This window comes from Rhinolophus sinicus, linkage group LG05 (genome assembly GCF_036562045.2).
Source record: "Rhinolophus sinicus isolate RSC01 linkage group LG05, ASM3656204v1, whole genome shotgun sequence".
Classification (NCBI taxonomy): domain Eukaryota; kingdom Metazoa; phylum Chordata; class Mammalia; order Chiroptera; family Rhinolophidae; genus Rhinolophus; species Rhinolophus sinicus.
In genome coordinates, this window is record NC_133755.1 from 172,300,829 (window position 1) to 172,318,091 (window position 17,263).

Genomic DNA, 17,263 nt, shown 5'->3' on the forward strand with positions numbered 1-17,263 from the left:
CATTTTATAATTATGTATCATGTCATAAAACAAATCTTTCATTTGGCTTAAGCTTTTATTTCATAAACTTGAACCTCTCAAAAGTAAAATAATCCACTATTAAAAATCTGTCCACTAGATGGCTGTGTTGCCTTTATAGTATAAATACGTTTTAATTAAATCAGAATAAAACTGAAAAAGTTTCTGGGAATAATTACCCTTATCTGGAAAAAAAAAATCTATTCCTGTGGGTGGAGTTTTGATAATTATATGTCTCTACGGAATTTGGAAAAAGTCATTCAATTTTTCTGTGAAAGAAATCATCAAACTCAAAGGGGATAAACTTAATCTTGAGAGGTGTGCACAATTACACCCATTTTTCCTTTTTAGTATTTAGAAAATGTTCTGGATACTCCCTGGCCCCAAACCATCTGATTTAGCAATACTTTAGTTTTTAAAAAAGGCAGGCACAATCCTATTAACATTGTGGTGATCCTTTCTAATAATTGTTTTGAATGCTAACGTCTCTTGCTGGGGTAATACGGAACTTAGGTCATACATTCTTAGAACAATTTAATTAGAAAGGATTTTTAAATACCAACAAGAAGGAAATATTTTTTTAATTTAAAATGTTTTAAAAGAGCCATTGTGAGAGTGGATTCTTCAAACTATTTCAATTTCAGTTTGGGTTGTATGTAAATGTTAATTTCTTTTTTTGATGCATGGAAATTGAAGATGAATTTCTTCGACGTCTCATACTTTCTTTGCTATCAGTTTTCCTCTATACGTGCTTCTGTTTGAAAAGATGGGTTTCTTCAAAGGCAAGAGAAGTAGAAGCTAAAATAAATGAATGGGACTATATCAAACTAGAAAGCTTCTGCACAGCAAAAGAAACCATCAACAAAATAAAGAGGCAACCAACCGAATGGGGAGAAGATTTTTGCAAACAATGCCTCCAATAAGGGGCCAATATCCAAAAAAATCCCCTTTTTCTATTGGTGTTAAACTTTTACTTCAGACTCCAAACCATGTATTTCAGGTTCATCAACATATTAATTTGATTAGAATGCCAACTGCATTTAAAATACGGATCCATAATGTAAGTTTATCTTGAGTTACATAACTAAAACTTCTTATTTGGCATAAACAGGGTTTGTTTGTTTGTTTTCCCCCTTAAAATTAAGAGAATTACAGGACTGAATATTTAGGTGCACTTTATATAATACACAACAATCATCAGAATCTTCTACTTCAGTTCTTAGGTTGATTGAAATCCTATTTTAAGCTCTTCCTTCAACCCACTGTAATTTTCTCTGCAAGTCATAATTAAGTTAGTGGATGCTTTTGTGGGAAAGCAAGTATCTTGGATGTGAAAAGGCCAAATGGACTTCTATTTAGTTAGTAGACACTATTATTTAAATGGTGTGTAATCACCCAAGTCTTTAAATGCATCAGTTAAGTCAGAGCTCAAGCTTCTGATTGTAGTTAACATGTGTCCCTATCATAAAAAGCAGAATGGAAAAGTTAGAAATCTAGTAGTTGATACTCAGAAACACGTCTGATAGACGCCAGGGTCACTTATCTGTCCACCCATTCCTTCCCCCACTGGTATTTTCTAGTTACCATGTATGTGAATATGTATGGAATGAGATGGGGGCCATGCTCGAGAACAATTATGGTTGGAGGCAATGACCCTGATCTGTGAGGAAACTTAACCCCAGTAGATAATGGACTTACAGCACCCTGGGAATCCTGTGGCTGGGTGGCACATGCTCTAATAACCTGTTATATCTGTGCTGATTAGCGAGCAAGTTGGGGACAAAGGGCCAGCGACACAATACAGAAACAGGTTCTGTTGCATGAACTGACAACATGTTGGTAGAACATGCTAAGCACACAGTGGTCATATCCTACAAAGTCTGGTCATTTCCTTTCCACCTGAGACTTATGAGGGGGTCAGAAATAATATCTATCAATAAAGGATTATTCAGGGCGCCTTAGAATGTACTAAACTGTAGACTAACTTATTTATATATGTTATTAATCACAATTTATAGATGAAGAAACAGGCTCAGAGATTAAGTAACTTGCAAAGGTTTCGCAGGTATATGTCATGAAACGGGGATGTATCCAGGTCTGTCTAATTCCAGTGCCATCCCATGCTGCCTCTTGAAAGTAGGCTTTATATGAGGATGTTATTAGAATTTGCATGTAATCTTTAAATATGGTAAGACTATTTAGAATGAGTCACGTGGAGTTATTAGTCCACTATTACTTATGGAATTGGTCAATTAACGTGGTTTTGTACTTTTATATAATCTATGTTGCTTTATACAAAAAGTAGCAATGGCAGAAACTTGCTCTCTACTTAAGCCGCCACATACACTAGGCATGCAACATACACTAATATATATATATATATATAGTATATTGATAGTTTAAACAAAGATAGGAATTTTACAGCCCCAGGAATTACAGTATTTATATAACATAATAAGGCAGAATTATTATACAATCAACTCCATATTCACAAGAAGTGGATTTTATTGTCTTATCTGACAAAGAATAAGTAATTCTTGAGTGATGTCCTAAAACATCAGGCAGATCTTAATAGGTGTACCAAGTGTGGGGCATGAAAGAAAGTTAGCTAGGCCTAAAACAAATAATGAAGGATTTTAATGAGAGGGACAAAAATAAAGAGTTCACACATATTTCTATCAGAGGTAGTGCAACTACAACATTTTATACTGTATTTCCCTGAAAATAAGACCGGGTCTTATATTAATTTTCACTCCAAAAGACGCATTAGGGAGTATTTTCAGGGGATGTCTTTTTTTTTTTTCATGTACAACAATCTACATTTATTCAAATACAGTCATGTCATCTTCTGGAACATCGTCATAACGTACTAAATGCGTCTGGCTGATGATCTTAACTAGGGTTTATTTTCGGGATAGGCCTTATTTTCGGGGAAACACGGTAGATAGAGTGGGGGTAGCAAAAATGTCATAACCTCATTTTTTGTATCTTGATTCAGAGAGGCTGGGGGGAAGTTCTTAAATATTATACAGATAGCTAAGAAATTTGGCCTGGAATTGGAAGGGCTGAATTTCATACTGTTTGAATTTCATACTGTTTTTGAAATTGAATAATTTGATGAAGCCAAGTAGGGAACCCCAACTTCCCTCAAACTGCATCTTCACCCCGAGAGATCAGGGTGTCTCAGAACCCTCGACGATGGGCACATACGTTTTCTCCATCAGCAGCTTTTCTCCCTAAATTCTTCCTCCTGCAGCACCTTAAGGAGACGCTTGGTGCTCACAGAGTTCACTGATAGCCTTCCAGCTGGTCCGGTGACAAAATGTTTTATAATTCTCATCACGTGGCTCCTCCCTGTTGTATTTGGGACATCGGTCCTTCCTGTCTCTGAGACTCTCCTGGCTCCTGTGCCACCCCATGCTGTGTTTGTATGGTCCCCTCTCAGACTGTCCCTTCTCTGCGTGCCATCAGTGTTTGCAGCGCCTCCACTGCCCTCTCTTTAAAACTCTGGTATTTACTGAGGTTTCAGTCTCGCTGTTCACCCTGAGCCATCATTCTCACCTCCTGTATGCTATGTGCCGGTGACTCCCAGATTGTTATATCTAATCGAGACTTCCCCTGTGAGCTTCACATCATTTCCACAACTAACTCTCGGTACCTCTCACAGAGCAAGACCAGCTCATCTTCTTATCTGGGCCTCGACAATCTCCTATTCTAGCGTTCCCTCTCACTGGATGGAGAACCCACCACTCAAACAAGCAACGTGGGGTTAATTTTCCATCCTCATTCTCCTCTATTGCAAATTCTTGACAGTGCAGCCTAAGTTTTTCTTGAATCTGTAATCTTCCATTCCTTTTATGGCCTCTTTATTTGGGGCCCTTGACATCTTTCATTAAAGCTGTTACAAAAGTCTCCTAATATTCTGGTTTTTTGTCTTGTCCTTCCTCATACTCTTCCAGAGGAATATACTTAAAATATATAATGGACTTTGCCTCCTCCTTACTTAATAATCTTCGATCACCTCCTATATCCAAAAAATATAACATCCTAACTCCTTCATATGGCATAAGAGATGATATATTACTTGCCGTCGCCTATCTCTCTAGTCTTCTATTTTCCTTCTTGACTTTAAATCCCGGTAATACTAAACAGATTTTAGTGCACCCTTGGAATTTTTGTCCCTCTTTACTACTAATTACTACGAGTACTACTAGTACTAGTAGCATTACTGATACACACACACTCACATTCGCACTCACACAGAGAAGAATGAAGGAAAACGGTGCATAAGAAGAAATCTTGTGAGGCCCTAATAAGTATTACCTGCCACATAATGAAGCCCTGGGAGAATGTGAATGCGATTTTTGAAAGTAATTTTATGACACATATTTCCATGTATGATAAAGTATACTCAAATGGAAAATCCAAATTCAATCATCCATCCAACACCTTAATATTAATTAAACACTTCCTGTGTGCCAAATAATATGCTATAAGCTAAAATTTATTTTTGGCTAGTTTAAAGCATGAAACTTTAGTATATGCTTATGAAAATGCTCAGCGCCAGTTGACCGATATGAACTTCTGTGAATTCAATTGAAAATTTATATAATATCATTTTACTGACAGTATTAACCTAAACAAACAAAAACACATGTCAAACAAGGAGAACCACTAGCATGAAACCAGTACAGTGAGCTGGGGAGTCAAACTGGCCCTCTACGTGTTCAAGCTTGTTCAGGGCAGACGGCAGTGTGGCCATGGGTATGAACAGCACCTGCCCACTGCTACAAATGTCATCTGAGACGCTCTGCCACACCCTGGCCCGTCCAGACCCAGATGGTCCTCACCATATCGCCACGGATGGTGAGTCAGCTGAGATTTGAGAGATGCTCCCTTGGTCTGACCTGAAATGACTGGAAGACAGTGGGGTATCTGCAGCCAGTGGACCCCACGCGTATCTGTGCAGAACACTGCCCAGCCTCTATCTACCGTCTCTTTCCTCCGTCACCTTAGGGCTCTGGTCTCCTTGACCAGAGTGCGCCTCCTCTTTCCCCGCTCTGCGTGTGCTCCTTTGTTCTCCTTGGAACTCCCTTTCCATGTCAAACACACGCTCTTGCATTGTCAGCCTTCTGTGGTCCATGTCCTCTCTCCAGCCCTAACTGGCACCCAGCTCTCTGAAGGCCCTGCCTCTCCCAGAGGCAGCTCTTCCCTCACTCACCAAGGCCAAGGTGGGGGTTGGTATTCCTCTTTCACATTCTCTGAGGCTTAAGCATCTGACTTTCCTCTTCTGTCCCTCTCCTTGTCCTCACAGTTCTGTGATTCCTTACCAGGCTCCTCACACAGGGGACTCTCCCCTCTCCTTCTTACCCTCGGTTCATGACACAGGCATCCCCGCAGGTGTCCTCAAGGAGTGTCCAGCAGGACACTCCCTTGGTTCCTTATCAACTAACCGTGGCTGCCTTATCTCCTAAGTGGCTCTTGCCTTCTTCCAGCCTGAATTAATGTAATCTTCTTTCTCCAACACTTTTCTGCTTCTATTCTATTCTATTCTATTCTATTCTATTCTATTCTATTCTATTCTATTCTATTCTATTCTAAATTCTAATTCTACTTACCCTATTCTAGTATTCTCTCATTTTATAGAATCATCATCAACCTGCCACTCAAGCAAGCAAAGTGGGATTAATCTTCCATCCTCATTCTCACCTCTTGCAAATTCTTGACAGTGCATCCTAAGTTTTTCTTGAATCTCTACGCTCTCCATTCCTTGTATTGCCTCTTTATTTTGGCGATCTATATCTATCTATGAATCAGCATAATATTTCATCTATTATTTTGTTTTCTTCACATCCATCTTTCTATTGATGATCTAAACACAGCAATGTGACACTAAGAAAAATATTAATTTACAGTAAAACAGTCAAAAAGAGGTCTAATGGTATGCCTTCAATGGAAAAGGGCCAAAGAATTCTAATCCTGGCAGTTTTCCAGTAGATAGCACTGTGGTCATGTGTAACACAGACTTGGCAGAAGAAACTTGAATACTATGCTTTTCTAGAAGGTGACTTGGGGAGTAATACCAAATATTCATGTCTAAGTTCAATTGCTTACTGAGAATGCATGCCCTGTCAGTGTAGAAGTAGAGAGAATCTGGTGAAAGCTAAATGAAGTACAACAGTACCAAGCAATAATAAATTATAACGAGTAAATTAACAAATGCGTGACATTTGTTAACTAGGCCCATAGTCCTGATGTCCACTTTTTCCATCTTGTATATATGGCCCGGGAAGCCTGGGTTCATTTTGATAGATGCCTTTCGACTTTGTGATTTTAAAGTTCACGTAAGTTATAGAAACTATTGAGGAAATTTACTAGCTATGACAAGATAGAGTCTCAAAATTGCAGCATTCTTTGTAAGTGGTTTTTATGATGATCTGGCTACAACTACGTTGGAAACACTATGCAGCTAACTTATGTTCCCATGTGAGTTGAGTCAAGTCTCCGAGGGCAACCGGTATACAAGGGACTCCTTACTCACCGGTGTCTCAGATGGAATGCTTCACCTTGCCTTTGTGAGCAGATTTATTTCTGAGGGTGTTTTCTTTACTATGGAGCAGACATGGATTTTGTTTCTCCTTTCAAAAGGTATCTTTTGACTTTTAAAGCATGCCTCTTACTATTTCCATTGGCAGAGAACTGAAATGTGACAGCGTCAGAGGATAAAGTAGGACAGTATTTTTGCAGTTTTGAGGCTGTGGTAATTGTTTAAAATGGAGGGAAGGGCAACCAAAACCATGTTTATGAGGTGCTTAACATTTACTTAGTCAGGTCTATCCCATGGTCTGGGAACTCAGGGAACCCATGTGTTCAAAAGGGAGACAATTTTAGCTTTCACAGGGGTAATTTACTAAATTCACTCTGTGACCAATTTTTCCTGAGAAGAATGAATGATACTCAACTTTTGCCAAATCTTATAGGCAGTACACACTAGTGCATGAGTTTGCAAAGTAAGGAGCTTTGGAAATGGTTCATATCAAATCTGGAAATGAAAACTTTGGAAAGTTCATCTTAAAGTGGACAAAACAATGGCCTGGTTAATTAAGGGAAATGCATTTTAGTCCTACTTCTGTCACAAATGAGCTTAGTGACAGTAGGCAGGCCTTTAGTGTTTTTATCTGTAAAATCAAACACAGTGTTTTCCAAACATTAGTTTTTTTAGGGATGTCATTTTTTCTTCCAAACAAAAGTTTATACCTAAGTCTAACATGTAAAATAGCTAAACACAGAACCATGTTTTGGAAACGCAAGTGGACAGCCTGGGGCTGTGGCCGGCAAAACTTGCCCCACCCCCCACCCATCCCCTCACCACCATGAAGCAACATGAGAAGTCAACGTGAACATTTTGGAGAGATGGTAGCTGAAGTTTCTTGAGTTCTAATTTTTTATGACTGAACATGGAAATCTGTCTTGTTTGATCAGACACCACCAGGAGCAATGAGGAATTAAAACAGCTTTGGATTAACACCTGAAGACTTTATTTGAAAAAAAAAATAGTCTGTATTATTTTACTATAACCTCTGATGTTAGGGGAGGTTTCTTGGGGCAATTTGGAAATTAGCTTTAAGCTTGAAATAAATTTTGAAAGCTCTACTTTTCTATCTCCTTTCTAAGGCACCTAGTTTTCATGACCACACAGCAGTTTCTAATTTGCAATGCACTTTCACATGTGCCATTTCATGTGCGAATGTCTGAGTGACCTCACTGATTCATACTGTCCTGATGACGGCAGTTTTCTGAGGAGTCCCACATCTTTCAAAGGTTCCTTTCTCATAAAGAAGAGGGAAGAGAGTTAACTACCTGAGAGGCAGGTCATTCTGTCGGAATCCTGATATAAGAGGAACATTAAGTTTTGAGAATGGCAACCTTTAACATTCGGACAAGTGGTATCCACACAACTACCTCCCTTCCTGGTCAGGAACAGCTTGGGCCCATGTATAAAACGTGCAGATGTATAGACTGTTCATTTTATGGCCAAGACTTGGGCTTCCCTGACACACTTATGTAACACAGGTTAAATCGTCTAAACCTCACTCCCTTGTTTTCTCTTCTTGAAATGGAGGAATATGGCGAGAAAAGGGAGACAGGGAGAGACTGATCCAGGGACAGAGAACAGATCAGCTTAATTAGTTCTTATTTTTTTAAACTTTTTAAAATGTCATTAAATGTATTGGGGTCATATTGATTCATAAAATTATACAGGTTTCAAGTGTACATTTCTATAACACGTCATCTATATGTTGCATTGTGTGATCACCACCCACAATCAGTTCGTTCTCCTTCCATCACCACATATTTGACCCCATTTGCCCTCTTCTACCTTCCCCTCCCCCCTTTCCCTCTGGTAACCACCATACTGTTGTCTGGGTCTATGACTTTTTGTTTGTTTGTTTGTCTTATTCGTTTGTTGCTTTCAGTTTTATATCTATGTATTTATTTATATTTATACAAGTGAAATCATATGGTTCTTGACGTTTTCTATCGGACTTATTTCACTTAGCCTATTTTCAAGATCCATCCATATTTGTCACATGTTGTGAAGTAAATCCAAACTTTTTGATTTTTTAAGGAAACTGTGGAAATATTCAGCAGTTATGTACTTACTCTCTGTATCAACCCTCCAACTAAAGCATAGTGGTAATTTTACAAAGACAGGAATAAATTTAAAAATAGGAGAGGAGCTGATGATAAAATATGAATGAGAAATGCAAAGTTGAGGGAAATGCTGTATTGTTTAAAGAACCCATAGCATGAAGCTAGGTTGAGGTATTATATTTATTCTTATTACTAGATATAGAAATTTCTTTTCGCAGCACTGTATTTCCTTAAAAGGAGGTAAAATCAGCTATATGACAACTGCTCCTATTGCAAATGACAGTTACTTCATATTTTGATTTCTAACTTATTTTTGTCCCTAAATTACATTTTTCAGTGTTTCTTTTTGTTCTGCTTCTTTGACCTAGCCTGGAAAATTTGAAGAACATTTTCTTTCTTTTTCCCCCCACTCTAATAAGCCTTTACATGCTTCCTCCCACCCCAAACTCAAAGTACAAAAGTAATGATATTTTTAAAATGCATGTATAAAGGACAGTTTCTCTTGCAATGAGATAACAAGACAGCTCAACTCTCATTGTTTTCATTAAGTTGTTTACATTAAAACTTTCCTCTCATTTATCATATATAGAAGACTTGTAAATTTATAGTTTGTGCATTTTATGGCCTAGACTCAAACATCCATGACTCATTGCCAACACAGTTCTTAACAACAATACTCTAGTCGAGAACTAATAGAACACTTACCAAAGGCACCGTGTGTTTGGGGTCCAAATACATGTCACCCTAGAGGAGTGGAGAGTTAATGCGATTTCCAAAAGCTATTCCAGATCCAAAGTCTGTGTTCTCTGATAATCTGCTGCTCACAAGCTCATGCTGAATATTTTGTTATTTTATGTACACTTTAAGAATAAAAGCAAATTTTGCCAAATATCAGCTTTATAGCAGATACAGCAGATATTTGTTTTGTTTGCTTTACAGCAAACAAATAGAGTGAAGTAAAACGTCAGTACTCTATCTGTTTTGGGTTTTGGTGTCTTAACTCTGAAACAATTCAGAAATAAATTTTGGCAGATACATAAAATCATATACTGACTGCTGGAACATATCATGGTGCAAACGAGAAATAGAAGTATAATTCTCAGCACTGTGTAACAAGGTATTTGTGACTTTTTATACAGAATTTAAATGAAATAGCTTTCTTTTCCAACATACTTTCGTATTATATCCACTGCTGATTTTTTTTTAATATACATTATTTTAAGCCAGCTCTTCTTTAAAGAGATTGTATTTTTCCAGTATGAAGTGCATTGTAGCCCAGTGAGCTAAATCTTATTAAATGCATACCATGTGTCAGGCACTGTTCTCAGCTTGTATGTGTTTTATTTCATTTAATGTTTACAACAACCTTAGGAGGTAGGGATTCTCATTACTGTCACTTGACAGATGAGGAATCTGAGGACATTAAATATCTTGCTGAAGGTAAAAAAGATAGTGATGGGTGTAGACAAGATTGGAGCCCAGGCGGTGTGAATTCAGAACCGCCATATTAAGTCACTACACTGTGTTTCATGGATTAAGACCAGAGCTTGTGATCTCTTTAGGAGTGACACAGGAAAAAATATATACACAAATTTATTGAAATATTTTCCTCTCCTAGAAGTCTGTGTCCTCCTTCTGAAATAGTGAAGGCTTAAAAATGAAAGAAAAGGAATAGCATATGACTTTCCATAACAAAGAATCATTGTCTGGGAAGCAATTTTGATATTTATCAAAACCACTTTAATCCTTCCGAATTGCTACAATATCTGATGGTTTTCTGGAAATGACGTTTTCTAGAGGGGTCAGAGCTTGTTGAACACCAAGCTACCACTGTGGCATGACACGTTTCATCTTCCATTTTGGCCGCAGTGATAGAACATCATGCCACCTTATCATAACGATCACTGGATGGATGTTGGGAAATTGTAGAGATCATACACAACAAGATGACTCAAGCGTTTGGGCCATTCTTTAGGGTTCTGAAATAGTTCAGGGAGCTCCAGAAGACCCCTGCTAATCCAGAAGATTCTCCTGTGAATTGGATCTTAGGGGACCTTGAAATTTATGGTTCTATGGAAAGTTCCGTGAAATCTAGCATAGCCCTGATACATCATATGCATAAATCTGAGGATTCTGGATCTCACTGATTTTCTTATTTGAAGGCTCTTTGGGAATTTGAAACTGGAGCAAGTGTTCTGAAGTGCCTGAATCATGGCCATTTAGCATCAGACAGGACCTCAGGAATCAACTTTAACTCTTCATCATTTTGCCAATGAGGAAGCCACAAAACAGATTAGAGCTTTGATGTCACGGAGGCTGTCAGTGATAAAATCACAATGGAAAGCAGATTCTCTGGCTCTAAGTTCAGAATTTTTAATTAACTGACTTGGCCTTCATACCCTTCATAGCCCCTGCTTTTAGATCTGTCGACATGAGTGTGTGGTACTTCTTTTCTGCCTTTGTCAGAACTTTGAGGCCGAGGTTGCCACCTTAACTCTGCGACTGGATGACCGGCATCCTATGAACAGCACATAACTGAAACACAGCATTGGACACTGAATGTAAGACTACTAGATACCTTCATCTTCTTGGACCTTCGGTAGCATTGGAGAATCCTGTTCATTGTTAGATAAATGTATAAGCATCTTATGTTTACCCATATCTGTAAGAGGCACAGATGAAGGAAAACATGATGCAATTTTTCATTCTTTACTATCGATTTAAATGCAGATGCTGAGAAATATATTTTGCATATGGAAATGCTTGCATTCGACCAATGGTGGTCTCCAATACTTCCTACTTGTAAAGACAAAAGAAAAGAAACAAAGGACCGACGGAGAAGTTTGTGTGGTCCCAAGAACTGATGTGCACGTGCACGCTAGCTGTTCCCCCACATCATACAGGTAACAGCACATACCAGGAGCAGCTGCAGCAACAGCACCAACAAAAGCAGCACGTGTTGTTGGGCCTCTGGTTTCCGGGGGCTTGGGACACAGCCGGTGCTCCTTCATTTTGCGACTGTTGCCTTTTGCGCATTTCAGCTACTTTAGTACTGGACTGGCTGGAAGAAGAGAGAAAACATAAGGTATGAAAAAATTACAATAAAGATAAGTTGCGGGTGCTGAAGGAAGCATAATGTAATTAAAGTGTAGGGGCAGCGAGATGAGAGTTTAAGAACAGGTGAAAACAAATAAGCTTTGGCAGTCAAATTAAATATGCTCCAGAAGAGGTTTTAGAGCATCCTCAAAACTTTGGGGACCAATTTCTATCATTATCTGCTGCATAAAATTATAGTAACAACTTTGCCACATAATCAGAAGCAGTTGGTGAGGTCAATAGGATAAGATTTGAAAGTTTATTTTTAACTTCTTTCTTTACTCAGAAACGGTTACATCTGCTTCCCTTTACAAGCACTTTTAAATGGTTATAGGGGGTGTATATTGCTGGTTTCTCCACTGATGTTTACAGTGAGGTTAATTGAGCTTTATAAATCATTGTTGCGAGGTTTCTAACTATGTAACATTGTGAGGAAGATCAAGTTTGTTTTTCGTGCTCTCTCAGCTCCTTCTAAAACACTCAATCTCCTTTTTGGCACTTCCGGCTCACCCTCCAGGGGCCTAATCTCAATTACACTGGCAAAATGCCTGATTCTCTGTTAGGTAACCTTGTTGTAAAGACATCGTGTCCTTTTCCTTCACCACCCAAATTTATTTTCATGTAGTAGAGAATTGTGAAAAGATAAAAAGTCATCCAATCCCAGAGAATTACTTCGGTGGAATTTATATTATATATCACGGCAGATAAGAAAAATATTGGGGTACAGGATGCCCTACTTGTGACCTTACAAATCAGGCCAAATGAGTTGCTTCCCATTTAAAAGCAGAACCCTGACGTAGGACTTTGTTTAGGATAAAAAAGTTTTTGTTTCAGTAGAATAATATCAAATTTAGCACGACGTCTTAGAAAAAGGAATGAATTCTACTGAATGATGTTTTTTTTACAAATATGCAGTGTGTGTAAATCATAGACATATATGGCCATGTGTGTGATGGAGAGCAATATGTATTAAAAACATAAAGTACTTCAGGTTGTTTTGGCATTGTGAACTCACACTCTAAAACTTACATTTTTAGTTCTAAATTCTAAATACAATGACAGAAATTTAAAAAAAAACAACTGTATTCTTGAAAACAAGATAAGCATCTTTTTAGACCATAAACAGACGAGAAAACCACAATGGTTGGTAAATGGGGGCTAAAGCCACAGTCATTTTGTAATCCAGGTGTAGGAACAGACAAGTACAAAGGTCTTATACTCCAGTGGGGTACACAATGCTCCATTGTGAGTAATGGGAGGCCAGATTCCAGGCTCTGATCATAAAATCAGGGGCTGTGTTATGCGACTCATAAAAAAGATGCTGAAAATACTTTCTGTTCCATTCAAGGATGCCTAGCTGCAGGAGAGCAAGGATGCAGAGAAAGCCATCCAGACCTGACCTAGGCCAAGCAGCCCACGAGTTCAGTGTCTGGGTCAGGGACGCCTCCAGAACCATAGCTGGATGGGAGGGAATCCTGAGATGCCGGTTAGAGAGCTGCTATGGGACTGAGGGTGTCAGGGACCAGTGGAGACAAGTGGATAGCATTACATCAAAAAGAGTGAGAGAGAGTGAGAAATATGCCTCTCCCTCGATGTGTTGCCTGAAGGCAAAAATTACAAATTAACACTAAAAAACAAAAAGCCACTCAACAATCAGGAGATGAATATACTCCTGATCAAATGCAAAGAGCAAAATCATCTAAAATTAGTTTAATGAGCATATGTTTAAGGTAAACACTGTGATAAGGGAAAGAATATAAGAGAACAAGAAATTATAAAAATAAATATAGGCAAATACGAAACAAGAATAGGAAGAATGGAAAAATAGAAATGTAAAAACAAAACCATATAGCCATTAACAAGATTCAGATGGAATAATATCTTCCCAAAGAGAGTAAGTGATAATACCAAAGGACCATACCTAGAATTCAGCAAAAAGAGATAAGAAGATGAAACACAAAAGGAGACAAATACAGCAGTAATACTGAAAAGCTTCAGTATGTGTGCAACAAGATTTTCATCGTGAGGAGAGAGTTAACTGATTGTCAGGGAAATATTATTTTCAGGGCAGTTGGCTGAGAGCTTTCCAGAACTGGAAGAAAACAAAATGAAACAAAATCTCACACTGAAAGAGCATAAGACATACTGAGCAAAATTGATTAAAAAAAAAAAAATCCACACTTGCATTATAATAAAAGCACAGAACTCCAAGATGAAGAAATAAGCTGAATTACCTATAGAGGAGTAACTTGTACTGACAGAAGCCTTCCCGAGCAATATTAGAGGCCAGAAGACAATGGGCAACAGAGTAATGTTTTTCAAGTCCTGAGGGAGAAAAAGCATCACCTACAACTTTATGTTTAGCTAACCAAAAATTTAAGAAGATAATTTATGACACATAAACTGAGTTTATTCCTTAAATCCTTGCTAGAATCTACTTCAATCAGAAGAAAACAAAATCAGAGGGAAGGAGGAGAATGTAAGAAGCGGGTGCCCTGAAACTGATAAAATATGATCCTGGGTTTAATGACTAGCTGAAATAAAACCCGATGCTTTTCTGTTTGGAAATAGTCTAGAAGTAAATTTGACTGCAGAAATTAGGAAAATAGGACAGTTACCCTATCCCTCCACTGACACTGTTTTTTGTATGCATCACAAAGTCCCCATGTTAAATCTGAGTCATTTTATCATAATTTTCTGGGCCCATCAGCATTTGACAGTGATCACTCTATCCTCTTTGAAACAATTTTTTCTCTTGCCTCCCAGGTACCACACTCACCATTTTGGTTTCAATCTCACTAGTCACTTCTCAGTCTATTCTGTTATTTCCTTTTTATTTCCCTCACCTCTAAATTTTGGATGACCACAGTACTCTATCCTCAGAATTCTCTTTGCCATCATTTCTTTACTGAACTTATTGAGATTTTTACTAGTTCTCTGTTCAAACGTCTCAAATATACATGTCCAATAAGGTGACTCTTTTCCTGAACTCAGGACACATGTAATCTAACCACCTACCTGACACCTACATTTGGCTTTCTCAACTTGGCATCTCAAACGTAACGTGTTTTAATCTGACCCTATTATCTTCCCCCCCAAACCTGTTCCTCCCACAGTTTTCCCACTTTCAGTAAATGAAAAGCCTCATCTTTCTAATTATTAAGAACAAAAAAACTCTGCAGTCATCCTCGACTCCTCTGTTTTCACTCAGATCTCACATCAGCAGATCAGCAAATATGAGACCTCTGAACTGGTCCCCTCTGCCCCCTCTACTCCTCACCCCTTCCCCTTCCTGGTCCACTCTGTTGTCAGCACAACAGTCAAAGTGAGTCTTTTAAAACCTAAGTAGATGATTTCAGCAAAGAACCTTCTACCCTAAATTCACTCTAAATCTTCCAGTGCCTTCCCATTTTACTGAGAGTAAAAGCCAATGTTTTTGCAACTTGGTCTTCTGTGAAGCATCTCCTATTCTTTCGTCCTCACTCACTCTGTGTAACCTCAATGGCCTCCTTGCTGCTCCCCAACCATACCTGGAACAGTCAGGGCATTTGCACTTACTGTTCTCAGGGCTTGTCTCTGCCAAGTCTTTACTCATATGTTACATTCTCAGTGAAATCGTCCCTGCGGCCTTACTTAAAAATCACAAGTCCTTCACTCCACTCCTAGCATGACCTGTCACCCTTGCTTAATTTGTCTCCATATTACGTATCATCACTGCTCATGTTTTAAGTTTTATGCATTTGTTTGCCTAACCAGCTAGAAAATACGTTCAATGATTTTTGTGTTATTTTTTCCTTTAGAAACACAGCACACACACACACACACACACAAAAACAAAAAAAAACAAAACACACTAGCTTTGTATAAGACAGAGGTCTTAATCTATATCCCAAAAGTGTGCAGAAAGATTCAATAACTTTCTTGAGAATTGAATACCTTGATTTCCTTACTGTTAAATATTCAATTTTGAAAAATGCTACCTCGTGTGTCAATTTATTCAGAGACTCTCTAGGGATGCTGTGGTTTAAAATACAGTAAAGGGGTCTAAATATCACATGTTAGATTTGCAAGACCTTTCACTGTCTGCTGCGTCTTTTGGCTAGCTAAAAACAAAAAATCATAGGAGAATGCCTTCTCTGTGCTTTTCTGATGTAATTGTGTGTATTGTGTCATAAACATCTTCCTTCTGGAAAAAAAATAAAATTATTCTGCACTGATTTCTTTTGTGTAGATTCCTATACCATTTGGAGCAGGTTGCTTCTATTTCTCTGACTGATCTGTCTATGTGGCTGAATACCACCCTATAAGTTTAGCACCTCAACAGTGTTCATAACCTAAACTTCCCTGGACTGCCTGGTATACAACTATGGAGAAGAACAACAGTCTGCTGTCATATTTTGCTGCATAGCTGCATTGTCCAAAAACTGAGACACAAAGATCTGGGGGAAGAAAAACTATCTGAGAGCTACTTGGTGACAGTGCTGAGGAAGTGCCTTCCTAAATGTGTCTCTGGGTGACCAAGCATGGCGAACAGGGTATGCTCTTGGGTACTACATGATCATATCCTAAAATCTTCATTTGCCTCTGCTTCCTGTGTGCCACTGTAAACAGTGGTGCTGAAGGTAACTCACTGGGGTTTATCTGTAAATACAGAACGCAAAATCTGTACAACTGTTAAGTTTTTATCCTTAGAGTTCACCAAATCTAGTTTTAAGCAAAATAAATTGTCTGAATATCATAAATGAAAGAAGAAAAAAGTTCGCAAAACAATGCAGCATCAAGGACTGAAATTCTCAACCACGTGGAGGCTAGTTCTTTTTTCTAACTCGCTAGGCAGAAGGACTTTCAAGAAATCATTTAATTTCACAGGATAGAGGCAGGGGAAATTGGTTTCTCCTTTGCAAAGAAGTACATACCTGTGCACAAAATTGGGACTGCAGACTTTATGAGCTATGCAGCCCTGGAAAGGCCCATGATCCAGGGGCAGAAAAGGGCTGGGGCATGTGCAGGGGCACCCAGACTGCTCCTCTCACACACACGCCACCTCTGGAAATGCTTCATTTAGTTCTCATAGTGAGGTGCTCGGAAAGCTGTCGTGGAATAAATATTAATCCCTCCAGCAGCATCATTTCCCCTCAAAGCTTAGGTTAATTTATTAGCAAGGAAAATCCATAAATCTGAGTTAGTCATCAGTGTGGGCTTTTCCTCTGTTGTGCATTGCTATATCTTCCAAGAAACGAGGAGAAAATTCTGATCTTACTTCCAGCTGCCACAATTTTACTCCATGTTGCCTCTTCCCCTTTTTAGGCTTCAGATGCAATAACCAAAACCATCTTTATACAACAAAAGCAAAAATCAACAAATGGGGCTGCATCCAACTAAAAAGCTCCTGCACAGCAAAAGAAACAATCAACAAAATAAAAAGGCAACCTACAGAATGGATGGGAGAAAATATTTGCAAACCTGTATCTGATAAAGGCTTAATTTCCAAAAT

General features: G+C 38.5%; 1 protein-coding gene across 3 annotated transcripts in view; it reads right to left on the reverse strand.

Moving 5' to 3' along the window:
- RGS17 (regulator of G protein signaling 17) overlaps positions 1-17,263 on the reverse strand; it is a 99,235-nt gene that overhangs the window by 21,765 nt on the left and 60,207 nt on the right. For all 3 annotated transcript variants that reach the window (XM_019749264.2, XM_019749265.2, XM_019749263.2), the window contains one exon: positions 11,591-11,734. In XM_019749264.2, coding sequence (XP_019604823.1) covers positions 11,591-11,709 — 119 coding nt within the window. In that variant the 5' untranslated portion in view covers positions 11,710-11,734. The remainder of the gene's footprint in view (positions 1-11,590; positions 11,735-17,263) is intronic.